This window comes from Balaenoptera borealis (assembly GCF_965194805.1).
Source record: "Balaenoptera borealis genome assembly, chromosome: 10".
NCBI lineage: Eukaryota > Metazoa > Chordata > Mammalia > Artiodactyla > Balaenopteridae > Balaenoptera > Balaenoptera borealis.
The window spans coordinates 11106580-11126330 of NC_138874.1; the positions used below are offsets into that span (position 1 = coordinate 11106580).

The following is a 19751-nucleotide window of genomic DNA, read 5'->3' on the forward strand; positions in this document are numbered from 1 at the left end:
GCAGCACTTCTCAACCGTCTTGTGAAGCTTTTTAAAAAATTCAGATGCTTGAGCCCTACACTCGGAGTTTCTGGTTTCATTGGTCCGGGGTGAGGCCCAGACATCCTGTGTAAACACGCTGCTCCCAGGAATGAAAGATTCCCGGTGATTCTACTGGGTACCAAGATGCGAACCCCTGGGTTAGGCCGACACAAGTAAAGATCTTTTTTCCTAGAAAGGCAGAGCTAACATGCACGTATTCATCAGATGCTTGTGACAGTCCTAACAAACTTTACCTTGATCAGTCACTTGACTTTGAGTTGAGGAAAAGGGAAAGGGGCAGTGGCTGTCTAGAACCAATTGTGCAGCCTTTTCCTTTTGCGTTGGGCCAGCTTGGCCCAGGGAACGTGAGTTTCAAGGCAGGAATGATGGCAGCGATTGGTCAGAAAGAGCTTCCTCAGCTTGGAAAGAGTAAGATGCTCAAAACGAACTGAGCTAATAATACTAAATAATATACAACTGGTAGGAGTTCTTAGCAGGGAGGAATACTTGGCTGCAAGTACAGAAAATCCAACAAAAGAAGCTTAAGCAAATAGGGGCCAATTTTTCTCCTAGAATAGTAAGTCCAGAAGTGGATACTTTCGTCGGTTGAGCAGCTCCCAGGAGCCCAGGCTTCTTCTCAGTCTCCTTCCCTGCTACCTTTAATGCAGACTTTGTCCTCTGGTCCTTTGTCTCGTGGGTTGGAGATAGCTGCTGGAGGTCCAGAGAACACACTGTGTTCAGGCAGGAAGGGGTAGAAGAAGGCTGAGGCAGTGATGGTCTCTCTCCTTTCATCACAAAGCAAGAGCTTTCCCGGACATACCCTAACCGACATCCTCTTAAGTCTCATTGCCCAGGACTGGGGCACAGGGCCAGCCCCCATCCCCTAACTGTAAGGAAGGTTGGGTGCTGTGAGCACGAGACATTGCCTCAAGGGTTAACATACCGACATCCTGAAAGAAACCAGAGTTTTGTGGGCAAAGGAGAAGGGAGGATGGACACCGGGTTAGTAACTAATGGTGGCTGGCACCGACTTGCCACAGGGAATTTGAGTTTTCTAGATGTTGCCCTTCACATAAACCTATTACCGATACTGTGATGGCAATTTTGTCCGTGGAGATTCTCTGAAGGGCTTTCAGGGAAGACATCACAAGGCAAGAATCTCAGGACCTTATCAGGCAGCTCCCTCCCATTCTTTTTTTTTTTTTTTTTTTTTTTTTGCTGCTCTATGGACTTTTATTTGAAATGATTGAAAAGATGAGAAAAAAAATGAGCCCTTGAGGAACATTAGTGGCAGAAACTTTTTTTTTCCACATCTGTTTTGGAGTATAATTGCTTTACAATGTTGTGTTAGTTTCTGCTGTATAACAAAGTGAATCAGCTGTATGTATACATATATCCTCACATCCCCTCCCTCTTGAGCCTCCCTCCCACCCTCCCTATCCCATCCCTCTAGGTCGTCACAAAGCACTGAGCTGATCTCCCTGTGCTATGCGGCTGCTTCCCGCTAGCGATCTATTTTTACATTAGGTAGTGTATATATGTCAGTGCTACTCTCTCACTTCGTCCCAGCTTACCCTTCCCCACCCCCCATGTCCTCAAGTCTGTTCTTAAACCCTCAGAGGCTCATTGAAGACTCCAGCTGAAATCTTGCTCTGCAATTGCTATTTTCTTTCTGTAGCTGACTTCCACTTTGCACTAAGTTGAAAGGATGGAAAAAGCACACTGCATTGACAATAGCACCATCTTCTGTCCAAAGAAATGTCAGCTTCTCAACAGATCAGAGTTTTGGATTATGCCACAGCCCATTCATTCCAGAGCATATAGTCATGTAAGATGCATGCACTTAAGAAGAACTCTTTCGGTGGGTTTTGAGCCCTGGGTACCCATCTTTTTAAAAAATTTATTTTACTGAGGTATAGTTGATTTACAATGTTGTGTTAATTTCTGCTGTACAGCACAGTGATTCAGTTATACATATATATATGTATATGTATACATATATACGTTCTTTTTCATATTCTTTTCCATTATGGTTTATCACAGGATATTGAGTATAGTTCCCTGTGCTATACAGTAGGACCTTGTTGTTTATCCATTCTATATATACTAGTTTGCATCTGCTAACCCCAAACTCCCAATCCATGCCCACACCCCCCTCCCCCTTGACAAATACAAGTCTGTTCTCTAAGTCTGTGAGTCTGTTTCTGTTTTGCAGATAGGTTCATTTGTGTCATATTTTAGATTCCACATATAAGTGATATCATATGATATTTGTCTTTCTCTGTCTGACTCACTTCACTTAGTATGATCATCTCAAGGTCCATCCACGTTGCGGCAAATGGCATTATTTCATTCTTTGTTATGGCTGAGTAATATTCCATTGTATGTATATATATATATATATACCACATCTTCTTTATCCATTCGTCTATCAGTGGACATTTAGGTTGCTTCCATGTCTTGGCTGCTGTAAATAGTGCTGCAGTGAACACTGGGGTGCATGTATATTTTTGAATGATGGTTTTCTCCAGATACACGGCCAGGAGTGGGATTGCTGGATCATACGGCAGCTCTATTTTTCGTTTTTTGAGGAGCCTCCACAATGTTTTCTTTGGTGGCTGCACCCTGTGTACCTATCTGAAGTCAGCACGTTCATCATTTCTTATTTTCTGTGGATATCTATTCGTCCTGTCATGGTGCTCTTGCCCGCTTCTTCCCTGGCAGCACCATGAAAAACCAAATTAAATATCTGCAGGGCTCTCAACAGTAGCGAACAGTGAGTTCATGCAAACACTGCTAAAGGAAGGAGACATGTGAGAGAACATTCATCTGGATCCTTTTCCCTCACTTACACACATCCTTTTCCCCAGTCACTCTTGCTCTTCTCTCCATTACCTTTACTGAGAGGGAAGCAGTATCCATTTTAAGTTGGGAAAGTGAGAAGGGATTAAAATTCAGAGGTGCTTCCCAGCAATCACATTCATGGGTGCTCTATTTCAGATGGGAAGGGAATCAAGGATATCCATCTTCCGAGATCTCTTGGAAAGATGTAAAATATATGGTGTAGACAACCAAGGCTCATACATGTGAGTTATTCATAGGTTGGAACCAGTGTTGTGAGCACCTAAGTGGATAGACAGTTGGTCAGCTGTGAGAGCCAGAGGCAGAGGATGGAGCACATTCCCTGAAATGGGTCCTCAGAGGCCACTTCTGGACACTCACATCCACAAGGCAAAGCACAGGCAGAGTTTCTTCCTCAGAACCACACACATGTGTTGCCTGAGGAAGCAGCACGGGGCAGGCTTGGGGTCTAAGTGATGCCAGAGAGTGTTGAATGAATACATGAATGTATGGGCTAGAGGGTAGTTGCTGAACAGAAGATAGGGCAACTCTAACACTTGCCCATACTGGCACCTGTTTTTGAGGTTAAAATAACAACTAGTCTGGTACAGCTACTAGGGAGAACAGTATGGAGGTTCCTTAAAAAACTAAAAATAGAGCTACCATATGATCCTGCAATCCCACTCCTGGGCATATATCTGGAGAAAACCATCATTCGAAAAGATACATGCACCCCAATGTTCACTGTGGCACTATTCACAGTAGACAGGACATGGAAGCAACCTAAATGTCCATTGGCGGATGAATGGATAAAGATGAGGTAGATATATACAATGGAATATTACTCAGCCATGAAAAAGAATGAAATAATGCCATTTGCAGCAAGATGGATGGACCTAGAGATGATCATACTAAGTGAAGTAAGCCAAAGACAAATATCATATGATATCACTTATATGTAGAATCTAAAAAAAAGATACAAATGAACTTATATACAAAACAGAAATAGACTCACAGATATAGAAAACAAACTTATGGTTACCAAAGGGGAAAGGGGGGAGAGGGATAAATTAGGAGTTTGGGATTAACAGATACACACTACTATATGTAACATAGATAACCAACAAGGACCTACTTATAGCATAGGGAACTATACTTAATATTTTGTGATAACCTATAAGGGAAAAAAATCTGAAAAAGAATGTATATGTATAACTGAATCACTTTGCTGTACACATGAAACTAACACAACATTGTAAATCAACTATACGTTAAAAAAATTGTCATAAACCCTAATTCATTTATGGATAAAACAGGAAACTTGCAAGGGGTAGGGAAGCAAACCCTTGTAAACCCTATTCACATATCACTTCCAGTGCAACCCCTCATCTTCGTGAGGGGTCTCTCACGGGGTCTCCTCTGTGTCTCAAAGCAGTGTATTATTGCATGTTGAACCAGGCGACAAGGACTTCAGCTTTCAAATGCTCATGTTTCAAGAGTCATTATGTCCCTGGAAATTTTCTGACTGATCAATTTATAACACTCTCACTATAAAATACTGAATTCTTGTTCACCCAGTTTCAAGCACTTTTTGAGTAGCTACCACACTTCTGGTACTGTGTTTGGCGTGTAGGCTACAAAATGAATTAAAAACAAAATCCTAATTTGCAAGGAGTTCATAAACTGTGGCGGAAACACACATATTCATTCATTTCTTCCTACAACAATCATTTACTGAGTGCCTACTGTCTGCTAGACCCTGGGAGTGCAGATTATGTAGGCGGTAAACCTGATAGTAACTGTAGACTTCTCTTTCTTGATGGTTTGGAGGTAATGTAGCAGAGTGCACAGCTTTGAGTCAGACAGCTCTGCTGCTTTTTTGTTGTGTGACACCGAGACAAATTACTTATCCTCTCCTATTCTCAGTTTCCTCATCCATAAAATGAGAAAAAATAATAGCACTTCATTTATGAGTTGTTTTGAGGATTCAGTGCAGTAGTATAAAGATATTACCATGTCTTCTTTATATGTATGATAAGTAACTGTTAGCCATTATTATTATCACAACTGAAAGTTTGGGGAAGACAGAAGAAGTATGATTAGGTGCACTGTGAGGGGCTTCTCAGAGATGCCTTGTAATTTGCGTCTTCATTGAGGAGTAGAAGATAAGCATTTCTTGAGCATGATATAACCAGACGTGCAGGTACTGGGATTCATGTGATAAAAGATATTAACTCCATAACCCCTGCCTAGCCCTCAAATTGCTCTTGGGAGGGGAGGGGGCAGAGAAGTAAACCTGCAGTTATAACAGCGTGACAAAATGCTGTGTTAGGGATACGCTAGGATGTTTGGGGAATTTGGAAGAGGGTGACCTCACTTAGGTGGGGTGGGTGTTGGTGGTGGGAGCGAGGTATTAAGAAATGACTTTCTGGAGAGATGACATTTGACCATGTGTCTTGAACAAGTGGAGTAGAGGTAAGAAGGGCTTTCCAGAAGATGAAAGGGCTTTTGGAAAGACAAAGTGTTTTGTCTTTAGGGACTTCAAAATCCAGGTGTATATGGGGCATGAGGACGATGGGGCTGGAGAAGTAGGTAGGACCACCTCAAGGGGCATCTGGGATGTCATGCTAAGAAATTCAGCCATCATTCTGGGGGCTATGGATAGTCGTGGTTTAATTTTAGGAAGATCATCCTGGTAGCAATACGGCATGTGTATTGGGGTGGGGAGTGAATCAGGCAGGAAGTTATTGCTGTTATCTTAGTAAGAAATGAGGAGAGTCTAAAACTAAGGTGTTAGTGGGGGACAGAGAGGTGGGGACACTAAAAAATTTAGGAAGTTTCATGGTTAGATTTGAGGAATCAAAGAAGAGAGTGGGAAGTCTATTTGTAACTGAGCAAGACCCTATGGGGCCTTCCTAGAACAAACCACACCTACCCCAACGTCCTCTGCCTGCCTCTTGTCTGTAAAAAAACTTTAGCCTCCTAGGCCTTCCCCGAGTTGCAAAGAGTAAATTTAATCAGAGAAGTGAGAAAATGCAGAAAGAAAGAAAAGCAGTCAAGCAAGACAAAATAATAATAGTCTAACCATTAAACAAAGTCAAGGACCTTTAGTTCCTCCTCAAGGGCTATGGATAATATTCTGAGCCATAGTCTTTGAGCTGTTTTGCAGCTACTGAAACCCCCATCAGGTGGGAGAAGTTAACTGTAGGCTGCCCACACGCACATAAACCACAGACCAGTCGGGACCAGAAGGCTGATGATGTTGACTCCCGATTACCAATCAGAAGAGTGTCCACAAGCTGATCACACACCCCACAACGCCCCTCCCTCACTCTGTCTTTAAAAACTTTTCCCTGAAAGCCTTTAGAGAGTTCGGGCCTTTTAAGCACTAGCTACCTGGACTCCTTACTTGACGCCCTGCAGTAAAGGCTGCACTTTCCTTCACCACAACCCTGTGTCAGTAGATTGACTGCTGCACGCAGGCAAGGGGACCCAAGGTTGGTTTGGTAACATATTGGCTCCCATGTTTTTTGACTTGGGCAACTCAGTGAGTGACAGCCATTCCCCCTAAATAGGAAATACCTGGGAAGAAGTATATTGGTGGTAGGGGGGTGCAGTAATGATGATGGGGGAATTAAGGTAGTGAGGTGACCTTCATAAAAGTGGAGATTGAGAATGATGCCCTGAGTGATATCCAATGGAGACATCTGGTAGGCAGTAGGTAGATAAGTTTGCAGTTTGGGAGAGAGATCTGTGCAGGAGATCTAGATTTTTTTCATCATTAGCATGTAAATCATAGTTGAATCTATAGTTTTAATGAAGTTATTCAGGGAAAATTTAGAGTGAGAAGAATAGGCAGGGATCTGAAGCTGTAATTCTGGAAACATCCATATGAACAGGTCAGGAAGAGAAAGAGGATTCTTCCCCAAAGAGATGGAGAAGAAACAGCTGGGGAAACAGGAAAAAGAAAAAAACAGGAAGAAGCTATATGATGAAAACTAGAGGAAGACAGAGTTTCAAGAAAAGGAAATCCTCAACAGCTGTTTGGTGTTTTCTATCTTTGAAATTTTAGCCATTCTGATGGGTGTGAAGTGGTATTTCTTTGAGGGTTTAATTTGCATTTCTCTAAGGAATAATGATACACCTTTTCAGATGCTTATATTTGCATATCTTCATTTGTTAAGTGTCTGCTCAAGATATTTGCACATTTTTGTTTGATAGATATATGAAGAATATATATTGAGGGAAACTGATGTTTATTGGCACATTAAATGTTGAAGGCAATGGATATTTACTGACACATTCTACGTAGGCTTACAATTGAACTCTTTATGTATCTGTCAATGGAAAACTGAATGACCCTGAAATACGGAAAAAAAATCTTGCGTATATGATGTCAGATAACTGTAAATAACTTTAAATTATATAAAACCAAAAATCTAAAAATTAAATAATTTTAAGTTCATAAAATAAACTTAAATAACTTTAAATTACACTTTATCCATTATGTTTATTACACATCAAGCTCTTTGAAGGTGAGATTGTGACTTCTCCATGGACTAAGGGAGAGATCTCTATGGTTGAAGGCAAAGTGAAAACCCACGTCACTGATTCAGTTCGCCTAGGATTGAGCTAGAAACCAAACCAGTACCGTGCATGCTAAGGTGAGGTTTCTGTTTCTGTACTTAGCAGTAGATGCTGTCAGATATACAGAACACACAGACACGTGGACTATTTGGGGGACCACATGTGGGAGCATAAGCATTGCGTGCGAAGGGCTGCATGCAAGAGTCCGCTTGGGCATTTGACTGCCAGCGTCGTGGTGGGTATCTCGTTTTCAGCCCTAGGCTCATAGCTATGGTACTTTTAAGGGCCTCTACCTCATTCCTGGGTTTTCGTTATTTATTTTTTAAGCAGATATCGGGAACCCATTCCGGACCCACTGTGTCAGTCTCTGTGTGGGTGGTGCCAGGCTGCACCTTTTTGAAAATGAGCTTCTAGGTGATGGTGAGTACACCTTCCTGGTGTACCTCTGGCCCATCCTCACAGGCACGCCTGAATGATTTAAAGCCCTCGGGCAGGCCAATCTCCAATTAGGAATCGATGGAGTTGGCATAGATACGACATTAACGTTTCACGAGGGTTTCTTTTCCTCTTACAAAAGTAAGGGGCAGAAGCGAGAGTATCAGATCCAAGGCAGCTCTGGTGAGACCCGCCCAAAACTCGCCTAGTGGGACTAGGGCGGGGCTGCAAGCCCCCTACCTGCGGGCGCGCGCCCGGGCCCACCGTGCACGCGCACGCACTAGCGCACGCCGGCGCCTTCCCGTGGGCGCTCGGGGTCGGCGGCGGGCGGGGCAAATGGAGTGCGTGCTGGCGGATGCACTGCTCTCGCAGAGCCGGGACCCCCGGGTCCTGCTTGGGGCGCTGTGCTGCGAGGAGGCGTCCGCGGAGCGCGTGGAGACGCTGCGCTTTCTTCTGCAGCGACTGGAGGACGAGGAGGCGCGCGGCGGCGGCGGCGCGGGCGCGCTCCCGGAGGCGGCGCGCGAGGTCGCCGCCGGGTACCTGGTGCCGCTGCTGCGGGGCCTGCGGGGGCGCCCCGCGGGCGGCGCGGACACCGGCCCAGCGGCCCGCCAGCGCCGGCGCGTGATGAGAGCGGCGGGCGCGGCCCTGCACTCGTGCGCCCGCCTCGCCGGGGGCCCGCATTTGGCGGCCGCGCTGGCCGAGGAGGCGCTGCGCGACCTGCTCGCCGCGGGCCCCGCGCCCGGCCTCGAGGGGGCCGTCGAGGCGGCTGTGGAGGTGCTGGCGGCCGTGGGGCCCTGCCTGCGGCCCCGCGAGGACGCGCCGCTGCTGGAGCGGGTAGCGCGGGCCGCCCTCGCCCTGGCGCTAGGCGGGGACGAGGCGGGGCCCGCCGAGGGTGCGGCGGCGCTGGTGGCCGGGCGGCTGCTGCCGGCGCTGGGCCGGTGCGGCGGGGCGGCGCTGCGGGCCGTGTGGGGCGGGCTGGTCGCCCCCGGGGCGCCCGAGGGGCCGGGCCGCGTCGAGCCGAAGCTGCTGGTGCTGAGCGCCCTGGCGGAGAAGCTGCTGCCCGAGCCCGGCGCGGAGCGCGCCACGGCGGCGCGCGACGCGGGTCCGGACGCCCGGCGCTGCTGGCGCTTCTGGAGGACGGTGCAGGCGGGGCTGACCCGGGCCGAGGACGCCCTGACGCGCAAGCGGGCGCGCTACCTGCTGCAGCGCGCGGTGGAGGTGTCGGCGGAGTTGGGGGCCGACTGCGCGTGCGCCCCCCAGGAAGGAACCGGTACTTGCTTCTTTGCCCCCGGGCCCGTCCCTACCTGGCTTTACTGGGAGGGAGGCCCCCTGCTTCCGACAGTCAGCTCCTGGGGTCGTCTCCGAGATACGTACTGAATTGGGTTATTCTCATGGTCCCCATAAAGCCTGAAAAACCTTGGGAACCTCATGTCGAGGGTGTTTTCTGAACTGACACAGATCACTGCAGTCGAGAAGAGTCTGCATCTCCTCAACTTTCTGACTCAGAGCAGGTGGAATACTGCATCCGTGCAATAATTTAGGAACGAGCCCAGGCAGGATTTTATAGACCAAATTTGCACTGTATCGTGGTAGGTCCGTTCTAGCAGAAAAGAAGAGTTAGCGCCCATCAAATTGAAAGGAAAATTATTTTTCCTTTCACTGAGCGAAAATTATTGAAAGGAAAAAATTATTTTTCCTTTCCTTTTCACAATTCACTGAGCGATGAATTGAGTCTCGAGTGTTAGTTTCCATGACACAATTCTATCACATTCTTTTGAAATTTCCTTTGGTAGTTCTCTTAGCAGGATTTATTAATACTTGTTAAGCATATGGGCCTTAAGTCGACCTTTGGAGAGTTATTTTTGAAATTGATTTAGTTGAATGAGGTTTTAATTTTTTTACATTTTGAGCCTGTGCTTCCTACCACTTTATTGCAGAACAAGAGTAGATGAAGTAGCAGGGCCTCCCTTCAGTTTGGTATGGTCCCATTGATTGAGTTGTTCACTGAAATTATGTGAAAGTACACTTGTCATCTTAAATTAATTCTGAGCTATCAAAGTCAAAAATGGATTGACTGATTCAAAACTGCCTCAATAGATAGAAAATGTCTACTTTTTCAACTGGAGCTGCCTACTTATTTATACTGGTAAAGGATTTTTGTTTGGCTGAAGTTGTGAGTAGATTAGATTTTTATATGAGCTTAAAACATCAGGTAGTAAATATTTTAACAGTCCACAAGTTGATCATCCAATGAGAGTTGTCACTGGAAAACATTTTTTAAATTACCAAAGTTAAACACTCATTTATTTTAAAGAGTCAGTCATTCTGCAGTTTTGAAGATAAGCAGTGGTCTTATGCTTGTGCCCCTGCCCATTTCCTTCATTTCAGAGGGTAGCCACTTTTACCTCTTTTAGCTGATTATTTTGGTATTTACCGCCATATCTAGAAATGATCTAGTAATGTCATAAAGTCCAATGTCATACTTGTAATTTTGGTTAAATGTGAGTTCAACAAAATTATGACTATGAAAATAGTGTTCACAGGTGACCTATGTATATATGATGGGTTTGTTTTTTTTTTTCCTTCCTGCAGGTTTTTCCTAGATTAATGTCATTTATGTTTGGTTGTCTCCATACTTATCACTAATTCAGCCCCAGATTCTTAGTTAATTGTCTAAATCCTTCCTGTACAAAGTCAGATCATCAGGCATTATGAATTTTCCTGAAGAAGTGTCTCCTAGAGTCCTCTTACAAGCTCAGTCTGGTGCACAGCTGGCATTCTTAGATCTGCCTTCCCTGTCATCTGGGGGATTCCCTTCACCTGATTCTGTGTTGGAGCTCTTGTTTCCTGGAGTTCATCCTCTTTTTTGGTTGACTCATTTGTTTTGGTGTAGTGTATTTCCTAATAGTTCCCTGAGATAAAATTTTTTAAGACCTTGCCTATCTGATAATTTAATCAAAGGATCCTTTATGTCTAATATGTTTTCATTGTTATCATTTCTATCTGTCACTTTTTTATAGTTTCCATCTCCTGAAAATCCCCAACTGTTCATGCATGTTGTCTACCTTTTCCATTAGATCCTTTAACATACTCAGCATAGTTATGTACAAGTTCTGTACTTGGACCATATCTGAGTTGGGTTTTGTTTTCTGTTTTATCTCTTGGCAGTGGGATCACTTTTTTCAGCAGAGACTGAAATATTTATGCCTTCGAGATAGGCACTCCTCTCTGTTAGACTCTTTGGGTTGAGTCACCCTGGTGAGCTGGCTTTGGATTTTGTTGGTGGTGGATTGTTGCCTCCTGATGTTTAGTGTGAAGCCTGTAAGGTTTTTCTCAGTGTTCTAGTTTTTCTCAAGCCCTCGATGCCGACTCCACGGATGGAGAGCTTCCTCCATGCCTCTGTCCTTCTCTCAAGGGTAGACTGCTGATGTTTGTTCCCTGGTGCAAAGCTTGAGATGGGGAAGGAGGGAACTTTTCATTTCTCCTACAACAGCCTCTTCTTAGGCCCCATGTGCCCGATCCTTAGGGTTCAAACTTTTTAGCCATCTCTGCTCCCTCTCCGGTGGCACATAACCTCTGCCTCCCACTTAATGAAGGGTTAAGAGTTTCCTTAACTTCTCCTGTGGCGGCTGCATTCTGCTTGTGTCTGTGGAGGGTCTTGGGTGCTGATATTCTGCCCTTCCTCCACAGCAGCAGACCTGCTTCATGTGAGTGCCGGACACATAAGAGGCTTTCCTCGTGTCAGTGCAGGGTCGAGGGGAGAGCAAGTTTTTAGCCATCCCCAGGGGCAGCCAGCTTTGCCTGGTATGAGAGCAGGGACAAGGGTGGGATTGTGGGAGGGTTTCCTCCGGGGGCGCACAGCTTTGGCCTCCTGTCAGGGAAGGGTCCAGGGTGCAGGCAGGCATCTTCGGTTGACCACCACCTTGTACTCCTGCGGGGCACGGATGGGCTGCCCTTTCAAACCTCGGTGGGCCCTGCGTGCCCACGCCTCCAGGGTCCCCTGCCCTGCCCACAGTCTTTCTTGAACACATGGGAGCGGCCTTGAGGAAAAGAGCTGCTGAGTGGGTGTGGACTCCCTTGGGGTTCCCAGAGTTTCTAAGTTGTGCACACTTGGCCTTTAAAAACTTGTCAATTTTTTATTTAATTTTTTAACTGCAGTTCGTGTGTCCTGTCTTATTCTTGGAGAGGCTTTTTGCCCTTTGGAATTCAGAGAGCAGTGCAATCTCAGCTCTCTGATGGACCGCCCCCCACCCCCCCACCCCCCCACCCCCCCACCAAAGTTTAGGGTTTGGTGGATAATCCAGCCTCTTTCTTCTCTTTGTTGGTGTGGCAATAATGTTTTCTTGTGGTTTTCTTGGAAGCCAAGACCAAGCGTATCTAGACACTTTTATTTTGCCCTCACGTTCAACTGATGGTTTGATTGGGGTAGAATTCTGGCTTGGAAAACATTTCTGTTCAAAATTTTAAAGGCATCCATCTGACGTCTTAGAAGCTCGAGCTCCGATTGTTACTGTTGAGAAGTCTGAAACCATTTGAATCGTGTTTATTTGTGTGTGATCTGTTTCTTCTCCATGGGTGATTATAGAGACGGTGTCCCCACCTTTCTGCCATTTCAGTTTTGAGGGCCTGTTTACATCCTGGTGTAGGGCACTCGGACCTATTCAATCTGGAAATCATGTCCTTCGGTTCTGAGAACTGCTCTTGTATTACTTTGATTTCCTCCCTTCCTTTTTTGCTTTCTGTTCTCTTTTTGGTTATTGAACCTCCTGGACTGGCCTTTAACACATCTCTTCTCTCCTGTTTTCTATGGTTTTGTCTTTTTGCTCCACTTCCTGGGTGATTTCCTCAACTTTATTTCCAGTCCTTTCTTTGAGTTTCTTCTTTTTGCTCTCAAATTTTTATTCTCATGAGATCTTTTTTGTTCTTGGAGTGCCCCCTTTTTAATAGTATCCTGTTTTTATATCATAACTACACTATCTTATCTCCCTTTAAAATATTAGTGAAAGTTTTTTCTTTTTTAGGTTTTCTTTTTCCTGTGTAGTTTTGTTTTCTCCAGATTTCCTTGTTTATTTGTTTTGGTCTAGATCTTTAGTGTAGAGGTTTCCCTAGATGTCTGGTGAGCCTTAGACACCTGCTTATATGTAAGAATGTGGGACGAAATGTCAAGTTTAAAGCTCTAAACACATGAGTGGTGCTTGTTGACTGTGCACTTCGCTGTAAGGTGATCTGGCCAGGGCATTTTGTTAGGTAATCTCTGGTGAAAGTATTTTCAGGTCTTTCCTCTTGGGGTGGCCACATGCCATGGAGAAGGTCCTCTGGGACCTGAGAGGCCAAGACAGTGATGGGGGCAGGTGGAAGGGGGTCTCAGCATCCAGGGTGCATACATGTTCATTTCCAATTTTCATGTGGCACTCACCCTTACCTCAGCCGTGTCCAGTGCCCCTCAATCTGGAGACCCACTCTTTTACCTTTCCCAGAGAATAAATCCCAGTCTTTTTCCTGTTCAGAACACAGGAAAGGGCATCTGGGGATGTGTTTCTTAAACACATTAAACAAATCCTGTTTAGTTTAGCCTTGATTTTCACCTCTACTTACTGAAGTATTTTTTGCTGCCAATTCCTTAGACTTGGGGGGATTTTGTAGTGTGAATCAGATTTTTTTCTTTGCTTTCCTTGTGCCAACTTAATAGTCACTTTTCTTGATTCTGTTCGCTTTTCATCTGATTCGTGGATCCTTATTTCATTGCTGTTGTCTGCTCCCCTGTTTTCTCCATTCTTGGGTTTTTGCCTTTGAAAAATCTCTTACTGTTATAGTGAAATTCTTAGGGAGAGAAAGTAGAGTACATGTGTTCAAATCTGTCATCCTTACCCAGAGTTCCAAGGTAGTAACCTTAATTTTTTTTGAAAAAACCTCCTTTTGAGATTCTTGTTTGCCAAGCCTCCTACCTAGGCTCTAATCCAGGGGCACCCTCCATTGTTAGAGAAAACAACATTTGGTAATAGTAGCATAATTTTAAAAACTGTTATCATTTAGAAGTTTATGAAATTTTCTAATTCAGGAACTAAATCTAGGAACTAATTTTCTTTTTAAACCATATCAGGCCCAAGTCTGTTTTGGTGGTCTGAGAAGAAAAAAGATGAGCTTCTAAAGTTTTGGGAAAACTATATTTTAATTATGGAAACTCTTGAAGGAAATCAGGTAAGTGTTTTCATATTTTAACAAATCCTATGTAGATGCAGTTTTGGGGGTTTTTTTCCCAAACATTCTGTAAAAGCAATACAAAAAGGCCAACTTGGATATAGCATAATGGAGTCCAAGCGTACTTTTTTTTCTGGCATAGGTGCAATTTAAGATTGAATATAAACTCAGGAAATTAAAGAATACTTTCAGTTGACTTAAATTATCATTCAAAGAATTCAGTCTTATTTGATCTTCCCTTGACATTTACTTCTAAAATGTTTACCAGTTTTTAGTTTCTTGATGTTATGAATAATCTCCTAAGAAATACACACTAAGGGAAATGTTAAAGTCTGAGGTAAATTGTTATTAAGTAAATAATGACCCTATAATGGCCCTTAGATTTTGTAGATTTCCTTCCTTCCTTCCTTCCTTCCTTCCTTCCTTCACTCCTCCCTCCCACCCTCCTCCCTCCCCCTCCCTTCCCCTCCCTACCTCCCTCGTCCCTTCCTCCTTTCTCCCTCCCTTGTCCTTCCCTCCTCCCTCCTGCCCTCCTCCCTCCCCCCCTCCCCCTCTCTCCCTCCCTCGTCCCTTCCTCCTCTCTCCCTCCCTTGTCCTTCCCTCCTCCCTCCCCTCCCTCCCCCTCCCTCCCTCCCTCTCTTCCTCCCTTCCTCTCTCTCTTACATCTTTGCATTCTTGGTCCTGAGAATGGAAACTTGAAAAATCATTTGCAGTTGACTTTGAGTTCATTTTTGTAGGATCTTTGAGTTTTTAAGTTGAGAAGAATCTCTTAAGATTACCTACTCTAGTGCAGTGTTCTCAAACTTTAACTAGAATCACCCAGATGGCTTATGAAAGTGTCCGGCCCACAGAGTTTCTGATTCAGTAGGTCTGTGGTGGGGCCTGAGAATTCAGATATTTTACATGTTCCTAGAAGAGCCATAAGCCGCCGTCTGGGCACCACACTTGGAGAACCCCTGTTGTAGGGGTTCCCAGTCCGTAGCTGCGGGGCCCGCCATTGTGGAGCCACTGGGAGGTGTCAGTCCAGATGCATTGTTTGTGGACTAAAATAATTACTCATATGTACTAAATATATGTCGATACAAGGATGAGCAATAAAGGAAAAGCATTTCTAAACACATATAAACTGTTACGGTTTTCCTGAATCAGTATATCCTCAAGACCCTCACTATTTAGAAACTGATTTACCTTTAGTTTGTAAGGGTGTGTAAATTAGACGCTGGTATCTGTAGCAGGGTCTAAGAATGAAGAGCACTGAACTCTGAACTGACTCTACTTCTAAATGTGTGGCCTTGAACAACGTGAGTAACTGGATAAAGCGTTGCAGTATTTTTTCCTCTTTGTAATATATTGGTATACAGGCCCTGCCTATTTTCCTGGGTGGTGAGGAGGAACAGAGTGACTGTTGTATAAATAGATGAAAAGTCTTCTGAGTTTTGAACGGTGAATTTTCATTTCCTGTGGCTTTTTGCTTTTGTTTTTTCAGATACATGTTATAAAGCCAGTTTTACCAAAGCTAAACAATCTGTTTGAATATGCAGTGTCAGAGGAAAATGGTAACAGTTACTTTTATTTTGCTTTTTTATAACACTTATAGTTTTTCCCCTTAATTTTATAATTAACTTTTATTCATTGTAGAGCATGTTATAGGAATATATGAATTTACTGCTACCAAGAGACAGCTGCTAACGTTCCAGATACATACCTTGTGGATTGATTGTTCATAATGTTTTTTTCTCACTCAGCAGTATAACCAAATGCATTTACCTATGTCCTTAAATAGTCTTTGAGAATTTAATTTTAAATGACTGCAGAGTTTTCTATAATTTAGAGGTATGGTAATTTATAAACTTCTGATTATAGAAAATTTCAGACATTCACGGAAGGAGAAGAGTTTGTATGATGAACCCCACCACCCAGCTTTAGCAGTGATCAACTTACGCCAGTCTCTGTCTTACATCATAGGTGGCCTCTCCTGCTCCCTCCCCATCAAATGATTTTGAAGCACATTCCTAGACAGCATATCATTTCATCTGTAATTTTTTTCAGTATATATCCTTAAAAGATAAGGACTCTTTGGTAATGTTTTGATCATGATGTATTATTCATTTTTAATAAGAGCTCTTTGGTATTATATATTTTAAGTGCTTTCCATCTTTATTCTCTTAATATATCTATTTCATTGTTAGAGTTATTTTCTTGAGGTTTTAGCTATTGTTCTGTAGGTTGGACTTCTTAGGAAGAGAAAATTCCAAGATGCTATTTTAAATATGGTTTTTAAGTCCTTTATTAGTTCTATATTATGAGAGCTTTTTAGGAGAAATAAAATGAAGCTGGAGCTTCCTAAAATTATTTTATGAAATTAAGTTTAGATCAACGAGACAGCTAAATGCAAGCTAATGGTGTTTTGTATTCATATGAATGATAAAATGCTACATTATCATGTTTGCACATGAGAAATAACCTAGGTAAATGGGTTTTAGTGCCTACTTTAGATAATTACAACTTTAATAGTTTGACCCCTTAGGAATTGAGCTTTATTCAGCTGATTGCTCTGGTTGTTTTCTGATACACTGGGATTTTTCACAGACCATAAGAATCTGTAGTCCCACCTGGGGCTAGAATTTAATTGAATCCTGTTGTGACTTCACTTATGCATTTACTAGTAAAATGATTCTGTTATTACCACGTTTTGCCCATAGCTCTTGGCAAACCAAATCAAATAGCAGTGACAGATTTTGAAAAATCACCACTGCCAAAGGATTGAACAAGCATCTTGGTGTAAATTACAAAAAAAAAAAAAAAAAATGGACTGATTTATTTATAGAATGCCATGAGTTAAAAATGCGGAGTTTTTTTTCTAATAGTGTTAAAGGATATTTCAGAAAAGTTAAAGTATGTCCAAGGTACATACTCCATTTTTTGTTTCTCACTCACTTGTATATTTACTTAGTAGATGTTTACTTAGTGTCCAATACATGCTAAGCGCTGGGATAAAGTGGTGAGACAGATGTACTGTTTTTCACTTGATTTTTGTCTGTTTTCCAGGAAAAAATAGCTTTGATTATAAGTTCTAGACAGGCAACAAACAAGAGGCAGAAATGGAGTTATCTAGTGAGTGAGGCCATACCTTGGAGAGGGCAGCTAGGAAAGACCCGCCTGAAGAGTGACACGGAAGTTGAGGAGACAGCTCTGGGTGCAGAAGCCCTGAGATGGAAACAGCTCAGTGGGGTGGAGGACCAGACCAGTCAGCCACAGCACAGTGGAGTGGGAAGGCGGGGTAAGGTTGGAGTAGTTGTCAGAAGCAGTTCATGCCTCGCTTGTTTTTTAGTCTGAGTTTTGAGAAGCCACGCAGGGGTTTAAAATAGAGCAGGGACAGTTTCAGGTTTCTGTATGAAAAATGGATTGAGGTAAGGTGAGAGAAGAATTGGTTGAAATCACCCCAAACCTAAAGTTTCAACCTGCGTGGGGTCTTATTTAATTTTTTGTACCCTGTAGCCGCTATGACATTCGCTTGCAGTCTTTCTAAATGAATCTCTCTGAAAATGGAATACCAAATACTGAAGTTATTTTGGTCATTCAGTAATTAAACACCCTCAGATGCGATTAAAAAGAGACTCACTTTTGCGGTGTTGTAATGAAGTTAATGTGTTTGTGTTTATTTTTGAATATGTCGTCTACATGGGGCAACATAATGTGAGAATCTTAAGTCAACATTCGGTGTTTATTTCCACAGGATGTTGGCTCTTTCACCCATCCTGGCATCTGTGCATTTATAAAAGAATGTTTGAAAGTGAAAATAAAATCCTGACCAAAGAAGGCGTTACCCATTTTTTGGAGCTCTGTGAAACAAGGGTTCTTCCATTTTCAGCAGAATTTTCTGAGGTGATGACAACCTTTCCCTTTCCCTTTTCCCTTTGTCAAAAGATGAGGGGGCGAAGGTATTTGTTTTATCCTATGTGATCTTCAAAAATATATACTAGGGCTTGAAAATCGCAAGTAACATTTTAGAGATTTGCATACAACAAATCCTATTTCTCTAAACTTAGCTATCGTACTGGGAGAACGCTTTCTGTAACGTAGTTTGTCGATAGGCTGCCTGCATCATTACCAGTAGTTCTTTGGTGTCAATATTCTGATCAAAAGTCAACAGCATGAAAACTGGTATAGAAGCGTGTTAGTGATACTGTTTCCACAGTTCTGAATCACTGAATTATCGCTCTTTGTTTAGTGATGCTACCCCCCCAGTTCTGAGTCAATGAATTACTATCTACTGTACTGAGCAGAGGTTGCCTTTAGAGCTATATTATTAGCATCTATGCTTCCGTTTATCAGAAATCACACAAATCAAAGAGATTGTGAGAACTACAGCTGTGATTTAAAGTTTCATATTATGGTGCCACATGAATCAGGTGATCACTGACGTAGGTATAGTAATTTACCTCTCGTTTAGAGGTAACTGAAGTAAACGTTCCTAATTGTCCAACTTCATGTATAGTGTTTTAATATGCATCATTTTTCTACATTCTCCTAGCCTTCTTGCATTTCCTGGAAGCTTGGTTTTGTCTAGTGATATTTTTGAAGATATGCTTTTCCCCCTTTATCTTCCAGGCATAGGGGCTTGAATTTTCTCTTGAGTATCTTTTTGTTTTTCCTTTGTTACTACCTTTATTTTCCACCCTGTGTCCCTTCTTTGGATTCTTTTCTTCCTTCTTAGCACAACATGTACTCTCCTCTCAGTATTCCATGTTTTTATCAGGTGGGAAAATTCGGTATTTGTTTTTGTCGTTCTGGTGGAATTAAGGTATCCTCCAAGACTATTATACACCAACCTACAGCATGAGAGATCAGCTTTGCTTGTAACAACTCTTCTGGTGCCCTGTGTAGGATGTGCAGTTACAGCAAGCTGACTGTTGAAAATTACAGTTACAACTTAACATCAAATACTTTTTTCCTTTTTTTTTTTTTTTTTTAGTTTATTATTGGGCCATTAATGGATGCACTTTCAGAGAGCTCTCTATACAGCAGGTAAACAAACATTGTTATTTAGCAGCAATGCAGTCATATGTATTTGGTATATAAATTTAATGTGATTATGAAATATGACCAGATTGTTTAATGAATTTGGTACATGAATATATGTTGCCTTGTAGATATTCAGCTTTTTCTAACCATGGCATCCCTTCTGTGTTTGTTATTCTTCTTGCCTTTCTTCCAGTAGTTGTGTCAGGTGTTTCTCTTTTTCTTTTCTTTCCTACTTTGAACCCATCCATTCTTGGGCTTTTGGGAAGGATATCTTACATAGCTACTTCTTTTCCCTTACTCCTGATTTCTGCCTTCTTGGAAATTGTAGTGGCTTTGGCTGACCAACACTTGACACTTTTTAAACTTTTGATCTTGACTTATAGAAAAGTTGTGAGAATAATACAAAGAATTCTCATTTATCTTTTATCCACATTCCCTAAATGATACTGTTTAACCATATTTGCTTAATCGTCATCTCTCTCCCTGTGTGTGTGTGTGTGTGTGTGTGTGTGTGTGTGTGTATATACCTCTGTTTCTTAGCTCTGTCTGCTGAGCAGACTTACCATCTATATTTCAGTGTCTGTCTGTCCGTCCATCCATCCGTATTAAAAACCATCAGTTCACACCTGCACACCCATTTCTAG

General features: G+C 42.9%; 1 protein-coding gene across 6 annotated transcripts in view; it reads left to right on the top strand.

The window, feature by feature from the left end:
* The first annotated feature begins 6766 nt into the window (after window positions 1-6766).
* The window catches only part of TARBP1 (tRNA guanosine 2 -O-methyltransferase TARBP1), a 64630-nt gene continuing 51645 nt past the window's right edge, over window positions 6767-19751 (top strand). For 2 of the 6 annotated variants that reach the window (XR_014249057.1, XR_014249058.1), the window contains exons 1-5: window positions 6767-9154; window positions 13985-14082; window positions 15569-15638; window positions 17819-17967; window positions 19058-19110. Coding sequence is in view for 4 of the 6 variants with exons in the window: in XM_082407568.1 (XP_082263694.1) it covers window positions 8221-9154; window positions 13985-14082; window positions 15569-15638; window positions 17819-17967; window positions 19058-19110 (1304 nt within the window). In the remaining 2 variants the exon portion in view is untranslated. The remainder of the gene's footprint in view (window positions 9155-13984; window positions 14083-15568; window positions 15639-17818; window positions 17968-19057; window positions 19111-19751) is intronic. The other 4 variants (XM_082407568.1, XM_082407566.1, XM_082407565.1 and 1 more) reach the window with 4 other exon arrangements.